This window comes from Medicago sativa, chromosome 4, assembly GCF_051527215.1.
Source record: "Medicago sativa cultivar Bolivia chromosome 4, Bolivia_mono, whole genome shotgun sequence".
Classification (NCBI taxonomy): domain Eukaryota; kingdom Viridiplantae; phylum Streptophyta; class Magnoliopsida; order Fabales; family Fabaceae; genus Medicago; species Medicago sativa.
This window is the reverse complement of record NC_140752.1, coordinates 89,397,581-89,416,138: the sequence shown is the minus strand read 5'-3', so window position 1 is coordinate 89,416,138 and position 18,558 is coordinate 89,397,581. Positions and strand designations below refer to the sequence as shown.

At 30.7% G+C, this 18,558-nt stretch overlaps 1 protein-coding gene and 1 pseudogene across 3 annotated transcripts; both read left to right on the top strand.

The window, feature by feature from the left end:
- Positions 1–9,756: 9,756 nt before the first annotated feature.
- On the top strand, positions 9,757–11,724 carry LOC146933475 (uncharacterized; annotated as a pseudogene).
- A 651-nt stretch (positions 11,725–12,375) lies between these two features.
- Positions 12,376–18,541, top strand: LOC146933474 (ADP-ribosylation factor GTPase-activating protein AGD12-like). 3 transcript variants are annotated; one of them, XM_085705247.1, is made up of 9 exons: positions 12,376–12,549; positions 15,031–15,112; positions 15,619–15,700; positions 15,907–15,982; positions 16,655–16,818; positions 17,099–17,228; positions 17,408–17,524; positions 17,652–17,747; positions 18,065–18,541. In XM_085705247.1, the coding sequence occupies exons 2-9, from the start codon at positions 15,067–15,069 to the stop codon at positions 18,344–18,346; spliced, it is 993 nt and encodes a 330-aa protein (XP_085561373.1). In that variant the 5' UTR covers positions 12,376–12,549; positions 15,031–15,066; the 3' UTR covers positions 18,347–18,541. The 3 variants fall into 3 exon arrangements, with proteins under 3 accessions (XP_085561373.1, XP_085561372.1, XP_085561374.1); XM_085705246.1 differs by lacking the exon at positions 12,376–12,549 and adding an exon at positions 13,985–14,211; XM_085705248.1 differs by lacking the exons at positions 12,376–12,549; positions 15,907–15,982 and having other exon boundaries at positions 15,059–15,112.
- Positions 18,542–18,558: the final 17 nt, after the last annotated feature.

Genomic DNA, 18,558 nt, shown 5'->3' with positions numbered 1-18,558 from the left:
TCAAATAAAAAACTAAAATATTACATGATAAAAAAAAATTAATTGAGGAAGTGAGATATTAGGCTGCAATCCAACACAAACAAAATGCAAAATCAAACTGTTAGTAGCATGAACCAAAAAACCATCATTAAATAGAATCAAATTTGCAGTACATACCTTTGCAATATCATTTTTGAAAAAAGGAATTGGTGTAAAATATGATGAAATATTTAATCTGATTATTCTTAGAAAAGTAATAATGCACGTTTAGTTGAAATTATATTGTTTGATTATTTATAGGAAAAAGGATAATAAGTATTTATTCCCTAAAAAAAATTGGTATTTATGTGTCTTGATATTTTTATTGTGTGTGTTAACCCTACAATTCCTAGGAGAAATGAACTTTACTAATTCAAATTTCAACCGGGAAGTAACTAATATTCAGATTCTCTCAAAAAATTATTTATCTGACGGAGTTAATAAACGACTTGAGCCAAAATACCTGATTTTCATTTTATTAAATTATAGTAATTATAATTTCAAAATCATTCAATTTAATTTTTCAAGTTTGTAGAAGTGTTGTGAAAGAATTGTTTTTTTTGTAGAAATGATGGATGAAGCGAAGATTATGGAAAGAGTTAAATATGGAGTCGGTTTTAAAGCATTTGTGATTATTAGTTTTAATAATAGAATGAATGCATTGAATACAAAAATATGGATTTGAATAAAACAATTAATATTTTTCTCTAAAAAACATAATAATTTAATAATCTTTAATTATGTTATTAATTTTAATAATTGTATGAATTCATTTATATATTTAATTTAGATAAAGAAATAAAACATAAATGATTGCTGGGTTTATTATTTTTTAAAATGCACTTAAAATTTTAGGATAGCACCTTGCTCCCTTTTAATTAAAGAAAAATGAACTCTTTACCGGAAAAAAAATAAATTAATGATGCCATAAAAACAATTTTCTTTTTTGACATATACAGAAAAGTATCATTTTCCTCTCAAAAAAAGATCATTTGGAAGATGTCACTCCAAAGTTATCAATTCAACCTGTTTTGTGAAAATGAGATGCATTTCTTCTTGTCTGTCTGGTTTCCATCTCAAGTATAAAGTAGGATAAATAGAGAAAAATCAAATATAATCACCAAAGTAAAATATAAAAGAGCAAATTAACAAAAGTAAAATACAAACAGAAGAAATATAAGAGAAGTTAAACAGAGAAAAATAAATAGACAGAAAAGGTTGCGAGTATCGAGAGATTACAATAAAACAAAAGGGTTATAGAAATCCTCGATATATTTTTCGATTGATATGTGATGCATTTCTTCTTTTCTCTTGATTGACTTCCATGTCCAAACTAAAGATCCGGTCAAAAACAAAAAACTTATAAACACAAAAAAAATTGAAAAGAGAGAATATGAATAAGAAAACAACAACATAAGAAATCACAATATAAAGTAACATAAGAATAAGAAATGTTAAATAAATTAAACAATAAAAGAATAAGAAATAAATAAATAAATAAAATAAAAGAGAATGCGATGGAAAACAATGATTTTTTTATGGAAGAAAGAGGTAGATGAAAATAATGAAAATCAAATTGTCTATATATAGGAGAGTATATATCATAATCAACTTTGATTGGTTGATGAAAAACAAATGAGTCATATGATTCATTTTGATTGGCTAATAGAAAATGAATGAGTAAAGATCCATTTTGATTGGTTGATGAAAAACATTAAATAAGATGGAGAATATGAAGACGCCACGTGTACTATTGCTTATAGATGTATGCTTTTGTATTATATAAAGATAAGGAAGAAAAAAAAGAAGAAAGTGAACATATGCATAAATGGAGTGAAGTTGCACTCGTTTAATCCCATCCCTTGGTTTTATTTTTGCACACGTGTCATACATCTAAGAGTTGAACATTCATAAATTGAGGCTTCCTATGTTGAGGTAGAGCTGTCAAAACGGGCTACCCGGCCCGCGACGGGCCGGCCCATGACGGGCTCGGGCTTTTTCGGACCGGGTCAAAAAGGCCCGGAAGATAAACGGGCTCATAAATATTTGTCCAAGCCCGGCCCTTTGCGGGCTACGGGCTTTCGGGCCAGCCCGATTACTTGAAGCTAAACGCACAAAAACACATGGAAATAGATAAAGGAAATATGGAAGAGGGCGCTGTTGAACATATATCATTTGCTATATTTCTGTATCATTATAAAATGAAATCATTTGGTAATGGTGATTGACATGTATGCTCGTATGCTAGTTGTTTCATGCCAATTTTGTTCCAAATTAGTTTCTGTTAAGAACAATGCCAATTTTGTTCCAAATTAGTTTCTGTTAAGAACATGCCAAGTCTAAATCATGCCAAGTCTAACAAGAGTATATGAAATCATTAAATTAGTTTCAGTTAACAAGTCCTATGTTTTGTTTTGATTAAGAAAAAGATTGACATACGGTCTCTGATCAGCTAGATCTGAGGCAATGTACTCGTGCAATTTAATGTCATTATACCTTAAATGTACTCAATTGAATCATGATTACATCTTCATGGTAGGCTATAGAAAATTATAATGTCAAAAAATAATTATAAATTCAACGGGCTACCCGCGGCCCGGTCGGGCTAGCCCGCGACGGGCTCGGGCTAAAAAGGCCCGGTTTTAAACGGGCCTAAATTTTTGTGTCCAAGCCCTACATTTTTTCGGGCTTTTGCGGGCCGGCCCGGTAGGCCCGGCCCGTTTTGACAGCTCTATGTTGAGGGAAGCTCCACTTTTTTTTTTTTTGTGGTGGTCGGGGTTCGAACCTCGGACCTTTGCATAAATTATGCATTGTACTTACCAACTGAGGGAAGCTCCACTCTTATTGAGCTCAATTTTTTACGTGGTTTGTTTATTTATTTTAGTTTATTATACTAAATTTTGAATTTAATTGGACCTAATTTCAAGCTCAAAAAATTACTTACAAAAAACGATAAAAATGACCAAATACAGTCCTTGTGTGCATAGTTCAGTTTGCAAGAACGTTTCGGTATGTAGAAGTTGGAGTTGAAACCTTCCCGTTTATTCAATCAACTTAAAGAGGTGAATTTTTAGCTATCTCTATTATATATATTTGCACTATTTTTTTTTAAAAGTACACTTGGCATCCTATTAGTGAAAAGGTTCATTTAATGATTTTTCTCATGTACACACAAGGTATGATGGAGTTTATAATAGGAAAAAAAACAAACAAAATTGAAATCCAAGTATGGTAACCGAAAATGTTGTGCAAAGAGTCAGAATTTTAAATTGTTGTTTAATGCACCAATGTTTTCTTTTATGTACACAATAAATATGAAAAAGTTTATAATAGAAACAAAAATCATAATTTGATGAATTATCCTAAAATGTTATCTCTATTTTATAAGAGTATTTAATTTACCAACGATGATTAAGGCTTATTTTTTTTTACAATACATGACATTGATGATGCTTATTATTTTTCAATATACGCAATATCAATAATGTCTAGGATGGATCATTCAAAGCATATAACAATCAGCCGATTTGTTAAAAAAAAACGATTAGCTTTATCGACCGGTCAAGCATTTCAATTGCAACATTTAACCATAAGTTTTGGTACTTATTTTTAAACCAAATACTAATAATCTATATTATAAACATTTGCCGTTTTTTTTTGTTGAAAAGTACACTTGGAACTCCTTCTTGCTTCATCTCATTAATTGCTTGATCAAAGATTCAAATTACCATATATTTACTCACATGCTATTTATGTCATTTGCATCACTCACACAAATTTAATTTATTTCAATTAATTTATTAAAAAGAAAAATGGAAATTATAAACATTTTAATTTTAATAGCCTATCATGAATATGTTTTGTATTATCAACCAATAAAAATTGACCATGATTCATGATTTAAATTACCAACCAATCATGATTCATGATTAAAATTACCAACCAATCAAATTTGAGCATACATGTCATCCTTTTAACTTTTACTTAGGTTTTTCCCCCTCTATATAGTCAATATGTCTGTCATCATTTTCATCTTCATCGTAGCACACATCCTTTCTCTCTATCTTCATTGTGACACACACCTTCTCTCTCTCTCTCTCTCTCTCTCTCTCTCTCTCTCTCTCTCTCTCTCTCTCTCTCTCTCTCTCTCATATGTTTATAATTTTATTTGTTTTCGTCCTTTATTTTTTGTCTTTTTATCACAATAATTCTTTTTAAATATGAAGAGACAGCTCTCTAAATTTTAGTAACGCCTTCCATAGTTTATGCAGCATGAAAGGAATGATATGATACATAATATGTTTATACACATTTTTAGTTTTTTTTGTTACACACTAAAATTAAATAAAGATATATTTGGTCAAAAAATAGTGTGCGTAAGTAGATGTCAAATATATGGTTATCAATAAAATAAAATTGTCAAAAAAAAAGTTATCAATAAAATAAAATCATTTGGTTTGAATTATTACGATTTTGTTTCTAAGATCAAATCCACCAATTGATTAATATTAATGTACAATTTTTTTTTCCCGTTACAATATGCACGAATCAAGCACTTGATTATTTTGGTTACTTTATGTCTTTGGATATAAATATCCGTTTTGACTCTCACACTTTTCACACAACTCTCTATTCACAATTCATATTATTGAAAGTCTTCTATGAACCTCTATTTTCTCTCTTTGTTACAATGTCAATTTTTTACACATTTCTCTTATTAATGTACATGACCCATGTATTGTAACAACTTATTTGATTTCTTTGATATATGTAAGAGAATCACGAGTTTTCGTAATTCATATTATTGAAAGTCTTTTTTGAGTATGTTTTTCTTTTTTTAACAAATACAATGTAGTTTTTCTTCTTCGGTATAAAGTTGTGTTGTTGAATATTTTATAACTTTTTTTGTGTGTTTTGACTTTTTAACTTGCAGAAATTATTCATGAATAGACGATATTCATGAAGATTGAATTATGGAAAGGAAAAAAAAAGTATAGTTGAGATCCAAAGGGAACAAAAGACAAACGTGCTTCTTTATTCTTTTAATTGGAACTTTTTATTTGGCATGAAAGAGATAACTATGATAGTAGCTATACTACCATTTTAGTTGGAAGATAGATGTCAATTATAATTATAATAGGTGATGACGTTATAAATTGAATCAATATTTTATATTTTTAGGAATTTGTCTTAAGGATGTATCTAGCAAGGGCAGGAACAAGACGATAGAAGACAATACTACTATTGTAATTGATCACACATTAATATGACAATTGATTTTGCACTTAAGTTCATCATCAAAATAAAACCTATTTACTACGTTAACTACCTTGCCTTAACTATATTAAAGTAAATAATTGTAATTACTGTTTATTAGGGTATTAAATTATTTTGATATTGATTGATTTACATTTATTAATGTATATCTTTTCATTAATGTGCACTATTTTTATTAGAGAAGGAAATTTGTATTAATGATGTAATTGTATTATTATCTTTTTTTTAAGCAAAGAAAAATATATTAAATAAAAGCAAGTATATAAAAGCTGAGAGTATATCAACAACTAAATTAAATTGATTTTTTTCTAAAAAATTCTTGAAAAAAAAAATCAAAATACATCATGTCTTTTAGTAGGATTTGGATTCTCTACATTGAAAATTCTCTCAAATCTTCTTCAGTGTAATCTCAACAATTAAACATGAGAGAGAAGTTGAGAATTAAATTATAAAAAAATGGTTTTTGTATTTTAATCGTGTAGATTGGAAAATGGATAAAAATTGAGAAAATTTTCAATGGAGATAATCCAATTCCCTTTTAGTAGCATAGTGCACATAAAAGTCTTTTATAATACAAAAAAATAATAATACATTTATGGTTAATTTTATAAAGAAAAATATAAATGGAATAACACCTTAATTATCATTGCGCAGTAATGATTTTTGAGGTTTAACATTTAATGTCGTTATTTAAATAAAATCAAAAACCACAATGAATTTCTTTCTACCAAAACCATAAAAGACATAAGTTATATTGGTCACCTCACTTATATGTTGCCCAAAATATACTTTTGAATTTAATGTTGAACTTTAACTCATACTTGACACGTGAACATCCTTCCCTTCAGTGTGAGACTCTTTATGTCTGTGCTATAAAGATATAAACAAATAAGATCAGACAGAGACACAACATGCTAAAAAAGGTGGGTTAGTTGTGTTTTCATGCAAGAAGATTTTCATTCCTTTCTTTCATGAGAAGAGGGAAATAAACTTAGAAAATATAACAAAATGACAAATGAATTTACACCTAAGAAAAATGATAAAGGAAAAAAAAAAGTGTGTGATATGTTCTTAAGAGTATAGGAAATAGCGTGAGTTGATGGTAATTTTATGAGTTTGTCGAATAAGCTGGAGATTTATGAGTAATTATTTTAACAAAAAAATAAGACTCATTTAGAAAATGTGACATCATTTTGAAATATCTATGAGCATGTATTTCGTCAAATCAACATCATATATATGCCTCTTTCCATTTTCACATTCACCAAAGACAAAATGTGAAAGAATTTGAACTAATAGAGGTTAAATAGAAAAAATAGCATAAAAATGAATGACACTGAAAGACTTGATTTTAAGATCAATGAATTAAACAAATGATATACAATCTCACTAAGAAGTCATAATGTTGGGGCTTCAGGGGGAGCCTCGATCATCATATTAGGCTAAGAGCAATCACACAAGTGAGATTAATACCACATTTCACCTAAAATGTCTTATAAACATGTATTTATGAATTCAGCACAACACAACTACATTTTTCCATTGTCAGATCCCACTACATATAGGTAATTATTTTATCAAAAAATTAGATCTAATTAAAAAAACCTCACATTATTTTTAATGTCTAATAAGCATATATTGTCAACTCAGCATAACATGTCTGCAATTTTCCACTCTCATTTGCCACCAAATACAAAAATTGAATGAATTTGAAATAATAGAGGTTGAATAAAAAAATTCACATGAAAGAGGAAGACATCAAAAAACTAAATTTAAAAAAAATAAACAAATGACATCCAAAAATAAAAAATAAAATACTGTTCATCGTAATGTTGAGACTTTCGAGGGATGCTACATTGAATTTGATCATTACATTAGACTAAGAAAACCCACTTAAGTGAGTTTGACACCATATCTTCATCCTAAACCTTAAGACATTAGGTATATAGATCACATCACTTATGTTTCGCTCAACATACACTCTTACCTCCAATATGAAACTTTAACTCAGACTTGACACATTAACTTCTATCCCTCAAGTATGAGACTATCCACTGCAGGGATCTACCACTAGGAACCTCTTCTGCTTCCTCACAGTCCAATCGGGATATGATGCCATCGTTGAACCTTATGGGGTAGTCAACACTGGTGTGCATTTATCCATTGAACAAAGATCAACCACACAAATGAAAATGATACTAGACTATGCTTGGTGCAGGTGTTCATACTAAAGAATAAACATTTAACTTACAAAAAATTTAGGCTCGATTAAAAAAAACATTTAAAAGTGTCTAATAAACACATATTTTGTTAACTCAACAAATTACATAAGAGTTTATCCATGATTAAATCCATCAAAAACCAAAAGTGAAGGGATTTAAATTACTAGAGATTAATTAAAAAATATGGCATGAAAGTGAACAACATCTTAAACGTTAACTTTAATATAAAACTTAAACATCTACTCTTATATTGGTCATTTGTTTTTTTTTTTTTTTAGCAAAGAGGTAGCAGGATGACTGCTAACCTCTAAACTTCATTAAGAAAAGAGAAAAAAATACAAAGAGACTTGATGCATCAACTATGAAACTTTTTTGGTCATCTCACTTATATGTTTGTCAACATCTACTCTTGAATCAACTATGGAACTTTGAGTCATAATTGACACATTAACATATTTCCCTTATGTGTGAGACTTGATGCATTTTTGATTTGGTGAGATAGGCACAACATGGTAAAAAAAGGTGGATTGATGGTGGTTTATGTTCCCATATTTAATGAAAAGAGAGAAAGGAAATTAGAAAAGGAAAGAATATGAAAAAGCAATTTCAACATGAGAGAAATGATAAGGAAAAAAAGTTTGTATTTTGTCTGTGGAGGTATTAGGAATAGAGTGAGTTATTGGTAATTTTATGGGTTAGTTGAAGAAATTGGAGATTTATGAGTAGTATTTTACCAAAAAAAATAGATTCAATTAAAAAAGTCCCACATCATTTTAAAATGTCTCTTTGTCAACTCAACATAAAACATTTGTGTTTTTCATTGTCAGATTCCACCAAAGACTAAAAGTGAAGGTGCAATAACAACCAACAACAACCAAGTCTTATCCCCACCAAGTGGAGTTGGCTATAGAGATTCAATTTTTTAAATTTTTTTTTATGTTTGTTGTAGATGCTAACACAACCCTCTTTTTTTTTATTTGGGATTGGGACCAAGACTACCATAAACAAGATTTAAGTTCAAAAGTGGATGTACTTGAAAGAACATAGGTTGAATAAAAGCAATTGCATGAAAGCGACCGTCATCCAAAAACTTTTCTTTAATATAAAAAATTAAGCAAAGAACATCCGAAAACTAAGATAACAATTTATCATAATGTATGGAGCTCCGAGGGAACCTATTAGACTTGGATCATCACATGTGGCTAAGAGAAACCCCATAAGTGATATTGACACCACATTTTCATCCAAAACCTTAAGACATTAGGTATATTTGTCATTTAACTTATTTGTTGCTCAATATATACTCTTGCATCCAATGTAGAAATTTTACTTGCAAATGACACATTACCATCCCTCCCTTAAATGTGAGATTCTTTGTGTCTATGATATGGTGAGATAGCAAAATCAGATAAGAGGACCAACATGGTAAAAAAATGTGAGTTGGTGGCTATTTTATAGACGGGTGTCTTTGTTCCTTTCTTTAATGTGGAGATAGAAAGTAAATTAGAAAAAGAACGAAGAAAAAGGAATTTGAACAAGAGAGGAATGATAAGAAGTAAAACTAAGGAGAGTGTGTTTTATCTATGACAATATAATTAATAGAATCAATTGTTGGTAATTTTATGAATTTATTTAAGGAATTGGAAATTACTGGGTAATTATGCTACCAAAATAATAGATTCATTAAAAATGTCGCATCAATTTAAAATGTCTATTAAATATGTATTTTGTCAACGTAGTATAACACGTCTACATTTTTCCATTGTCAAATCATACCAAAGACCAAAAGTGAAGGAATTTAAAATAATAGAGGTTGAATAAAAAATTGCTTGAAAGCGAATGACATCCTAAAACTAAAATTTAAATAAAAATTAAACAAATGACACCCAAAAACTAACAAAACAAATCATTATAATGTTGCGATTTCCATTGGAACCTACATTGGGTTGTATCATCATATTAGTCAAAGAGCAACAACACAAGTGGATCGACATCACTTCTTCACCCAAAGTCCTAAAGCATTAGGTATAGGGATAATCTCCCTCATATGTTTTTCAACATCTACTCTTGCATCCAATGTCAAATTTCATCTCATAATTGACAGATTAACATATCTCCATTAAGAGACTCTCCGTGTCTGTGACAGACCACCAAGAAGCACTCCATCCGCCGTCTACAATGTTGAACCGGGATATGTTACCACCTCTGGGCTTTATAGGGGAGTCAACATTGATGTGATTCGACACATTACAGAAAGGGAAACCACACAAGTGAGAATGATACCACATCTTCATCGAACTTATTTGTTGTTCAACCTCCACTTTTTTATTCAATATTGAACTTTAATCGACACTTGATACATCAGAGCATTTTCTCCCTCAAATATGACGAAATTATATCCCGTGCTTGACACGGGTGTCCATTTGGGGTGTTTGACACTTGATAATGCATCGTTATTGTTTTTAGGCGTTTGACAAAACCATGCGCGATATAATGTCTTATGATGGTGTCGATAATACTGACAAACCATTTGGGGGTCTTTCTGTGGTTTTGGGCGGTGATTTCAGTCAAATTTTTCCAGTGATAAGAAAAGGATGCAGAAAAGACATACTTGCTTCATCCATCAACTCATCAAAGTTGTGGAGTCACTGTAAGGTTCTCACACTTACAACAAAAATGTGTTTACGTGCTTCAACCGTTCGTGTCGAGCAAGATGAGATAAGAAAGTTTGTCGATTGGATGCTTTCAATTGGAGATGGAATAGGATCCACCAACGAGAGTGGATAAATTAAGGTACCCATTCCTGATGAGTTGCTGATAAAAGATTCCTCTGATTTGTTGTGTTCTCTGGTTGATTTTGTATATCCGGATTTTTTCGCAAAACATGAAGATCTCGGATTTTTTTCCAAACGCGAGGGATACTTGCTCCCACACTGGACACAGTTGATCACGTAAACAAATTCCTTCTATCATTGGTTCCAGGAGACAAAAAGGAATATACCAGTTCTGATTAGGTTTGCAAATCAGACGAGAATAGTGAGGTACAAAGCGAATGGTTTACCACCAAATTCTTAAACAATATCAAGTTTTCTGGTATTCCAAACCACAAGTTGAGATTTAAAGTTGAATGTCGAGTTATGTTGTTGAAGAACATTGACCAAGCAACTGAATTGTGCAATGTGACTAGGTTAATTGTAGACAATCTTGGGAAGAACTTTGTCGGTGTAACTGTTATTACCAAAAAAATGCTGGTGAAAAAGTAATTATTCCAATACTGAACTTAGTTCCGGGTGATCCAGAACTGCCTTTCAAATTTACTACGAGACAGTTCCCGCTGGCTGTGTGTTTTGCAATGACAATAAATAAAAGTCAGGGTTAGTCGTTGTCTCATGTTAAAATCTATCTTTCCAAACCGGTTTTTACTCATGGACATTTGTATGTCGCTGTGTCGAGGGTCACTTCCAAAAAGGGATTGAAAATGCTTATACTAGATGAAGAAAATCACGTGTGTATTGAGACCACTAATGTTGTGTACCGTGATGTTTTTTGGATTGTTTAACCGGTCGTTCCTGATGACGCAGGTGGGTATGAGTTTTTTTTTTCTCTTTTAAACTTCGTTGTAATATATATTTTTTATTTGGATATGAATTGGTTGTTTCTACTTGCAACCATTCTAATAGTTGCGTAAAGAAAGAGTAATGGATTGGTCATCTAGATAAACTACAATTCTGGAACTAACAATTAAGATCACACTTCTTATTTCATTGTATAAAATCCAATGACATTTATTGTTGTGCAAAGAACAGGCCGAGTGATCAATTTTTATACAATTTGCTATATATCCGTCTTTTTTTTTTCTTTGATCTTTGGAGCGCCTATGTCCATGTGCATGCACAGGACAATTTTGTAGTCCTTTTTCAAGCCTTTTCTGTTGTGTTTTTATAATATGCTTAGTTAAAAAATGTGATAGATAGTTGGTGTCTTTGTCGTTGTTTGTTATACTTATTTGTTACACGATTGAATAATTACAAATTCGTGTTGGATGTTAACATGAATCAAGTGTATGCACGATATTAACTTTGTATATATAACGGTATCCACTATAGAAATCATGGAATTTGAAAGAAACTATATATAAGGGCATCTGGTAGAGACGATTGGTTGGGTTGGGACAATTAATTGTATATGCAGCAGTAGGCCTCGAGACTCCAACACCCCCAGTTATATGCAGAACATAAAAAATAAAAAAAAGACTCACGTCTTTGTAATAAATTTTAGCCATCTTAGCCATCCATGTAAAATATTCCGGCATTAAATACTAATGTTTCGACGTTACATCCGTTAAATCATTCCTGTTTAACGATACGAAAATCCAAATAACTATATACATGTTGATATTTGCATATATATGCAATCGAAAATCTGATAACAATGCGTTCTATTTATATATTGTGTATAAAATAATGAATTTGCTATTTAATTAGATTTTATAAAAAAAATAGTCGTAATTCTAGCCCGTGCTTGGCACGGGTTTCCAAGCTAGTTAGACTAATATCTATATCTATATCCGACACGTATATTAGTCACTATAGTTATTCGTAGAAGATATTCGATTAAAATAAGAAAACAAAAACAAACAAAATACGTAAAAGTTGGCGTGATGATAAACCAGCTTCACTAAAAAAAAAAAAAAAACCAGTTTAATTGTGATTGATTTTGAAATCAATGACCGTATCAATCGGTTTAGTTGTGAATTGAACTGAATCTGATAATCAATTCTATACTTTATTCTTTACACACCTTCCATATCTTGTACATCTTGAAAATTCTATAAATAGAGTACACTAAAGACGCGAAAGGGGAGGAGGAATTAGCGAGAGTTGCGATTTTTGTAAAGAATCAGTGACTATTTATTGGAGTCCTAATTCACCAATGAGTTAAACACAATAGATCTCATTTTTTTCCACCTCTATCATCATCGATCATATTCTCCATCTCGGTTCCAGTTTCTTTCCTTTTCATTTCGGTGAAGGTATGTAAGCACCACTTACTTGGCATTGTGTGTCATCCTACACAATGATTGCTATATTTTTGAGTGGACAATGTTTGTTATTTGTTTATGATCTTTTTATATTTACGGTTATTTCCTTTGATATCACTGCATCATATTTCATTTTTCAAATATCACTCTACACTTTATTTTTTTACAACCGATCCTTTTAGTGGCGGTGACGAGAATCGATTTTGATACAATTGAGTTTGAGAGAATTGATTTTGGTTAAAAGTGAGTATGATGTGAATTGATTTATGTTTGGATGTACTCATTTAAAAGTGATTTTTATGGGTTGATGTTTGAATAGTTTGAATCAAAATTGATTTTGAACGTACAATGACTAAATTGTCCTTTTAATTATATTTACAACTAAATATCTCATTTTTTAGATAATTATTTTAACTTATCTAAAATCATAAATGCATTTTTATTGATTCATAAATTCACTTTAAAATGATTTTAGTTTATAAGAGTTAATTTTAATTTTTTTTATCAATTATATAATTTTTAATATAATATAAAAATCAAAGGGTGTGAAAAGAAAAAAAGAAAACAGCATCTGTGAGATAATTGAATGGGCTTACTACAAAAAAAAAATCGAATGGCCCTTTTCTGAAACAACGTACCTGTTTGGATACGCGTTTTCCGACCCCAAACGCGAGTTTAGAGATTCAAACGTGATTTCACCATTTTTTAAGATGTTTGGGTAACTGCAAAAGTGCTTCAACCAGTCGTGATTTTAGCTCCAAACTCACGTTTCCTCAAAGCCACAAATTGGAGCTTTTGTGGCTGTTAAAATCAATTCTGCAAAAGCCCCAAATTTGTTTCCAGCTTTACCTTTTTTTCTGCTGCGTTTTCTTCTGCGATTTCGTTTTGTTTCACTGTTGTTGCTTGCTACAGTTCGGTTTCTAAAGGTTAGGGAAGCAAGATCAATGTTGTGTGTGTTTGGTACGGCGGTGGCGAGAATTGATTTTGATACAATTGAGTTTGAGAGAATTGATTTTAGTTAAAAGTGAGTCTGATGTGAATTGATTTATGTTTGGATGCACTCATTTAAAAGTGATTTTTATGGGTTGATGTTTTTTGTCACGATTTAGTCTTTATGTTATAAAATGACAACATAGTTATCGTTTTTTATGAAAAAAACAATCAAAAACTCAAAAAAAAAATCATCAAACTCATAGACAAACCCAAATCTTCATTATACAAGTCTAACAAATCAAATTTCATTGAAAAAATCTCATAAAAAATGATAAGATATTGTTATTTTATAACATAAAGGATTAAATCGTGACAAAAAAAGACAAAATACGAAGGTGTTACCTAAAATTAAGTTAAGAGACTAATTGTGTAATTTTGCCATTATATTTTTTGTTTTTTAGTTTTGCTACATTTAATAAAAATGGAGATCTAAAATTTAATGTTTGATTGATGATCTAAAAATTGAAAATAGAAAATTTCTTGATTAGAAATAGGTGAGAGAGAGCACCAAATCCAAATAAAAATACTTGAACACCCTTTATAAGTAAAGAAAATGTTGTTTCAAAATACATGCCAACAGAAGAAAAAATGTCACCTTCTTTTTCCTACCTCTCCCTCTTCCATCCGACTTTATGCGGATTTCAATTCCTTCATTCACCGGTAATTTAATCCTCTTTTCTCAATCCACCTTCACACACATTATTCTTTCATTTTGTGTTATGTCCGTTTCATTTCTGGTTATTATTCATTGATTTCTTAATGAGAAGATGATTCGTTCAATCGTTAATGCAAATGTTAATCTTTCAATTCCATTCTTGTTGTTTCCAAGCATTTATAAACAACATTCTTATCTAATTTCTTGTAATTAAAAAGAAAATCTCAAATTTAATGTTTGATCTATGAGCCAAAAATTGAAAGTAGAAACTTTTTGGTTTGCCAATGCCATAGCTTGAAAATAGAAAATAGTGGGTGCCCATCATTGTTTTTGTTGACAACGCATGCATACGTCTTATGTTGTTGTAGGAAGTTTAATGTTTAACACATACGACCGAACAATTTTGATGTCTGCTAATTCATACAAAAAGCCTACTTTTTTTCTTTATAATGATCACTTTTTATGTTTGATCTGTCTGTATTTTTTCTTCCCCTTAATGATCAATTAGACCAACCTGCAATCAAGGGTGGAACTAGGATGGCTTATATGTTTAATTCATAAATTATAAATTGATCTTTGACCCCTTTAGAAAAATTATTTGGCTCAGCCTCTTTCTGCAACGAAATTATTCTATTTTCTATATCAATTAGTTAAATAGTATTCTTGATTTATTTATTTACTATTTGAAGGTAAAAACTAAGGATTAGTGCATTGGAAAAGACTAAGTATTGTAGAAGTTCACTGCATTTTTGTTTTGTTAGTCTTTAACCAAATATTCTCTCAAGAAAATAGACTTTGACCCAGGATATTTCTTACTTTCTCAGGTGGATTAACTTGACTTCTATTAGTGGATTTTAAGGATGTCGATGAACAATAGACGGTTGGAATTTGGGAGGCCTGTATCAAGTATGTTATGTTTCTTATTACACAACATTCTCTTGCATTTAGCTAGTTTACCCTTATCAAAATTCGATATATACACTCACATTTATCAGTAATTTTTTTAATTATCCACCAACACACTCTTTTTTAAATTAAGTGTTTATCCTCTCCTAAATTTTAATGGATTATATCACAAAGCTTTCAGTTGCTAATCTTACAAATGTCTTTGAAGTACTTGGTAAGAAACATAAAAATCTAACATTTCATGCTCACAGTATATAGTATGTATGTTTTTCAAGGACACAAGTTATTTGTTGATGTACAAATTGTGTTGGTTATATGGTTTGTATCGGTTAAAATCTTTGTCGGAAATAATTTTTTCGAAGGCTCAAATTACATATTTAAAAACAGGCATGAACGATTTAAGGAAAAGTAGTGGTTGCTTATTTCATACGTCCACTTGTGACATGAAAAGCCATTTTGGTTTAGTTTTTCCTTGAGAAGTTGAATGATTGGTAGGTCTTTTACAGGTAAAAGAAGATTGAAGGATTTATTGGTTCAAAAAGATAATCGCTTTTGTGCTGATTGTAGTGCTCCGGATCCTAAATGGGCGTAAGTTTATTCACTTATCCACACAACCTTTTTTGTTTATTGTCATGGCCTTTCTAAAACTAAGGTCTGAGAGTCATGTTTTTCTGTGTAATCAGATTATGAGATATATTAGTGTAATTAACTTATTCTCCAAGAAACCTGTCACATTTGTAATGTATATTAACTTTTTTTAGTTGAAGTTAAATTTTTTTGAACTGCTTCTTCAGGTCAGCAAATATTGGAGTTTTTGTATGCTTAAAATGTTGTGGGGTGCACAGAAGTCTTGGCACTCATATATCAAAGGTAAATCATTCACGATCTTTTAATTAAAAAACATTTTATTGAGAAAAATTTAAACTGAGTTCCCTTGTCTTGAAATAATTGAAAAACTAACGGGATATATACATACAATATGCATACATACAAATGTGTATGTGGGTGGATAGATACATATATAGCTAATATTTTTCTTTTGTTTGAACTTAATTTAATGAGAAAACAACCAACCATTCTTATATGGCTATGCTTGTGCAATAGTTTGAAGGATGTTATTTTATATTTGGGTGCATTTTAAAAAAAAATAAAATATTATTACCGTATGGCATACATGATTGCGGTGAAGCATTATTCTTAGAACTTATATTAGCACGTGATGTCTTCTGAAATATGAAATTCAGACAAAGTGCTAAACTTAATGATCTAGGGTATAAGAGGTGGAATCTTCGCAAATAAGTGTTTTATTTTTCCACATACTACTAATTTATCCTCCATTCCATTGGTAATCACTAACCATTGTCCTACTAATTTTTTTAGACGGGAAAACATGTTATATTGCACTTTGAAATTCAAAAGGATTTCTTACTATGAATAGATTGAGGTTGCTTGTGTAAGTTGTGTTAGATCGATATACATGAATAGAATCGAGGATGCTTGTTATGCATTAAATCACTGAGACGTTTCCTTTTTCTTTGTCAGATTTTGTCTGTAACATTGGATGAATGGTCAAATGATGAAATAGATGCAATGATGGAAGTTGGAGGAAATGCATCTGCCAATTCAATTTATGAGGCTTTTATTCCGGAAGGATATACAAAACCAGGACCAGACGCCAGTCATGAAGAACGTGCAAAATTCATCAGGTAAGACATTCTTACATTTATATTATAAATTTGTTACACTTTTTGTCACTGAAAAGTAGGTAATGATACATCCAGATGAATTTTTGTCTTCAGCCCAAATTATTGTTTTGCAACTCTTATCTAGTGTTACTCTTTTTAATAATAGTCCATTGTGCTTGGTTAAGCATTGACTAATTTACACGACATTGCGATGTTGTTCATGGTAGCATAAAAAGTGGTACCAATTCAATCAACGTTCCATTTAAGAGTGACATTTTAATGTTGACATTTATGATTGCAGGTCAAAGTATGAGCGTCAAGAATTTTTGAAACAAAGTTTGCGTATTTTATCAACAAAAAGCAAACGTCAAACAAGTTTCTCCAAAAAGATTATGGATAGCTTTCGAAAATCTAGTGGTTCAAAGAATATGGTAATTATATTTAGTTCCTTTGATTGAATGTATTTGTGTTGACCATAAGTTGAATTAGCATACTGATGCATAGTGCATACTTCATGTGTCCAATTTTATTACACCATCAGTTAATGAAATGAAATTGTTTTCATGAGTGATTTTAATGGATTTTTGAATGATATTGATGATGAAAATAGGAAGGAATGGTAGAATTTATTGGAATGCTGAAAGTGAAAGTGGTCAAAGGCACAAATTTAGCAATCAGAGATATGAGGACAAGTGATCCATATGTTGTTCTGAAGCTTGGCCAACAGGTTGGTTGTTTTCAATGGCATATACTATTAGGAAACTTTTTCTCTTTATTATTTTATTTTTTTAGCTGAAGAATAATATATGTTGTTAACTTTCTTTTTAAATTGACAATGGTGTTATTGCATTCAGACTGTTCAGACGACTGTAATAAGGAGTAATTTGAATCCAGTTTGGAACGAGGAACTTATGTTGTCCGTTCCTCAGCAATTTGGACCAATAAGTTTGGTAAGGTTACATTTTATCATGTCTAGTTAAAAACACATTTTTTGTTTATCCTATAATGCAAAATCTAGTTCCTGTAAACAATTTATGTAGTTTGCTTGCTATTTATTTGACTCTCGCAAACTAGATTCTAGCAACCAATATACCTAAAACAATACATGATGTAATGCATTGCTTAGAGCAACATTGACAATACATGATGTAATGCATTGCTTAGAGCAACATTACGTATGAGGAGATGGTTCAATATTTCAATCCTTACAATGTCTTGTATATGAAAATGAGACTTAATATTGACAACATGCTTCATTGTATTGCAGGAGGTATTTGATCATGACTTGTTCTCAGCTGATGATATAATGGGAGAAGCGCAGATTGATCTTCAACCTTTAATAAATTCTGCAATGGCATTTGGAGATACTGGAATGTTTGATGATATGCGAATAGGAAAATGGCTGAAATCTAATGACAATGCGCTTATAGAGGATAGCATAGTCAATATCATTGACGGTAAGGTTAAACAAGAGATGTTTATTAAGCTCCAGAATGTCGAATGTGGAGAATTAAACTTAGAACTTGAGTGGATGTCTCTTGATCATTAGGTGCATTACTATTTTCATGTAAATTGTCTAATTTTGATCACCATAGATTACTTGTGCTTGTGCATTGTCAAGTGAGGATCGTTTACTCTCTCCCAAACAAAAAGTGAGGAATATTATTTGCTACCACATGATGGGTTGTAATTTTTCTTTTATGTACCCGGATTAAGTATATCAAGGAGTTAATTTCCCTCGCAATTACTTCTCGTGATGAA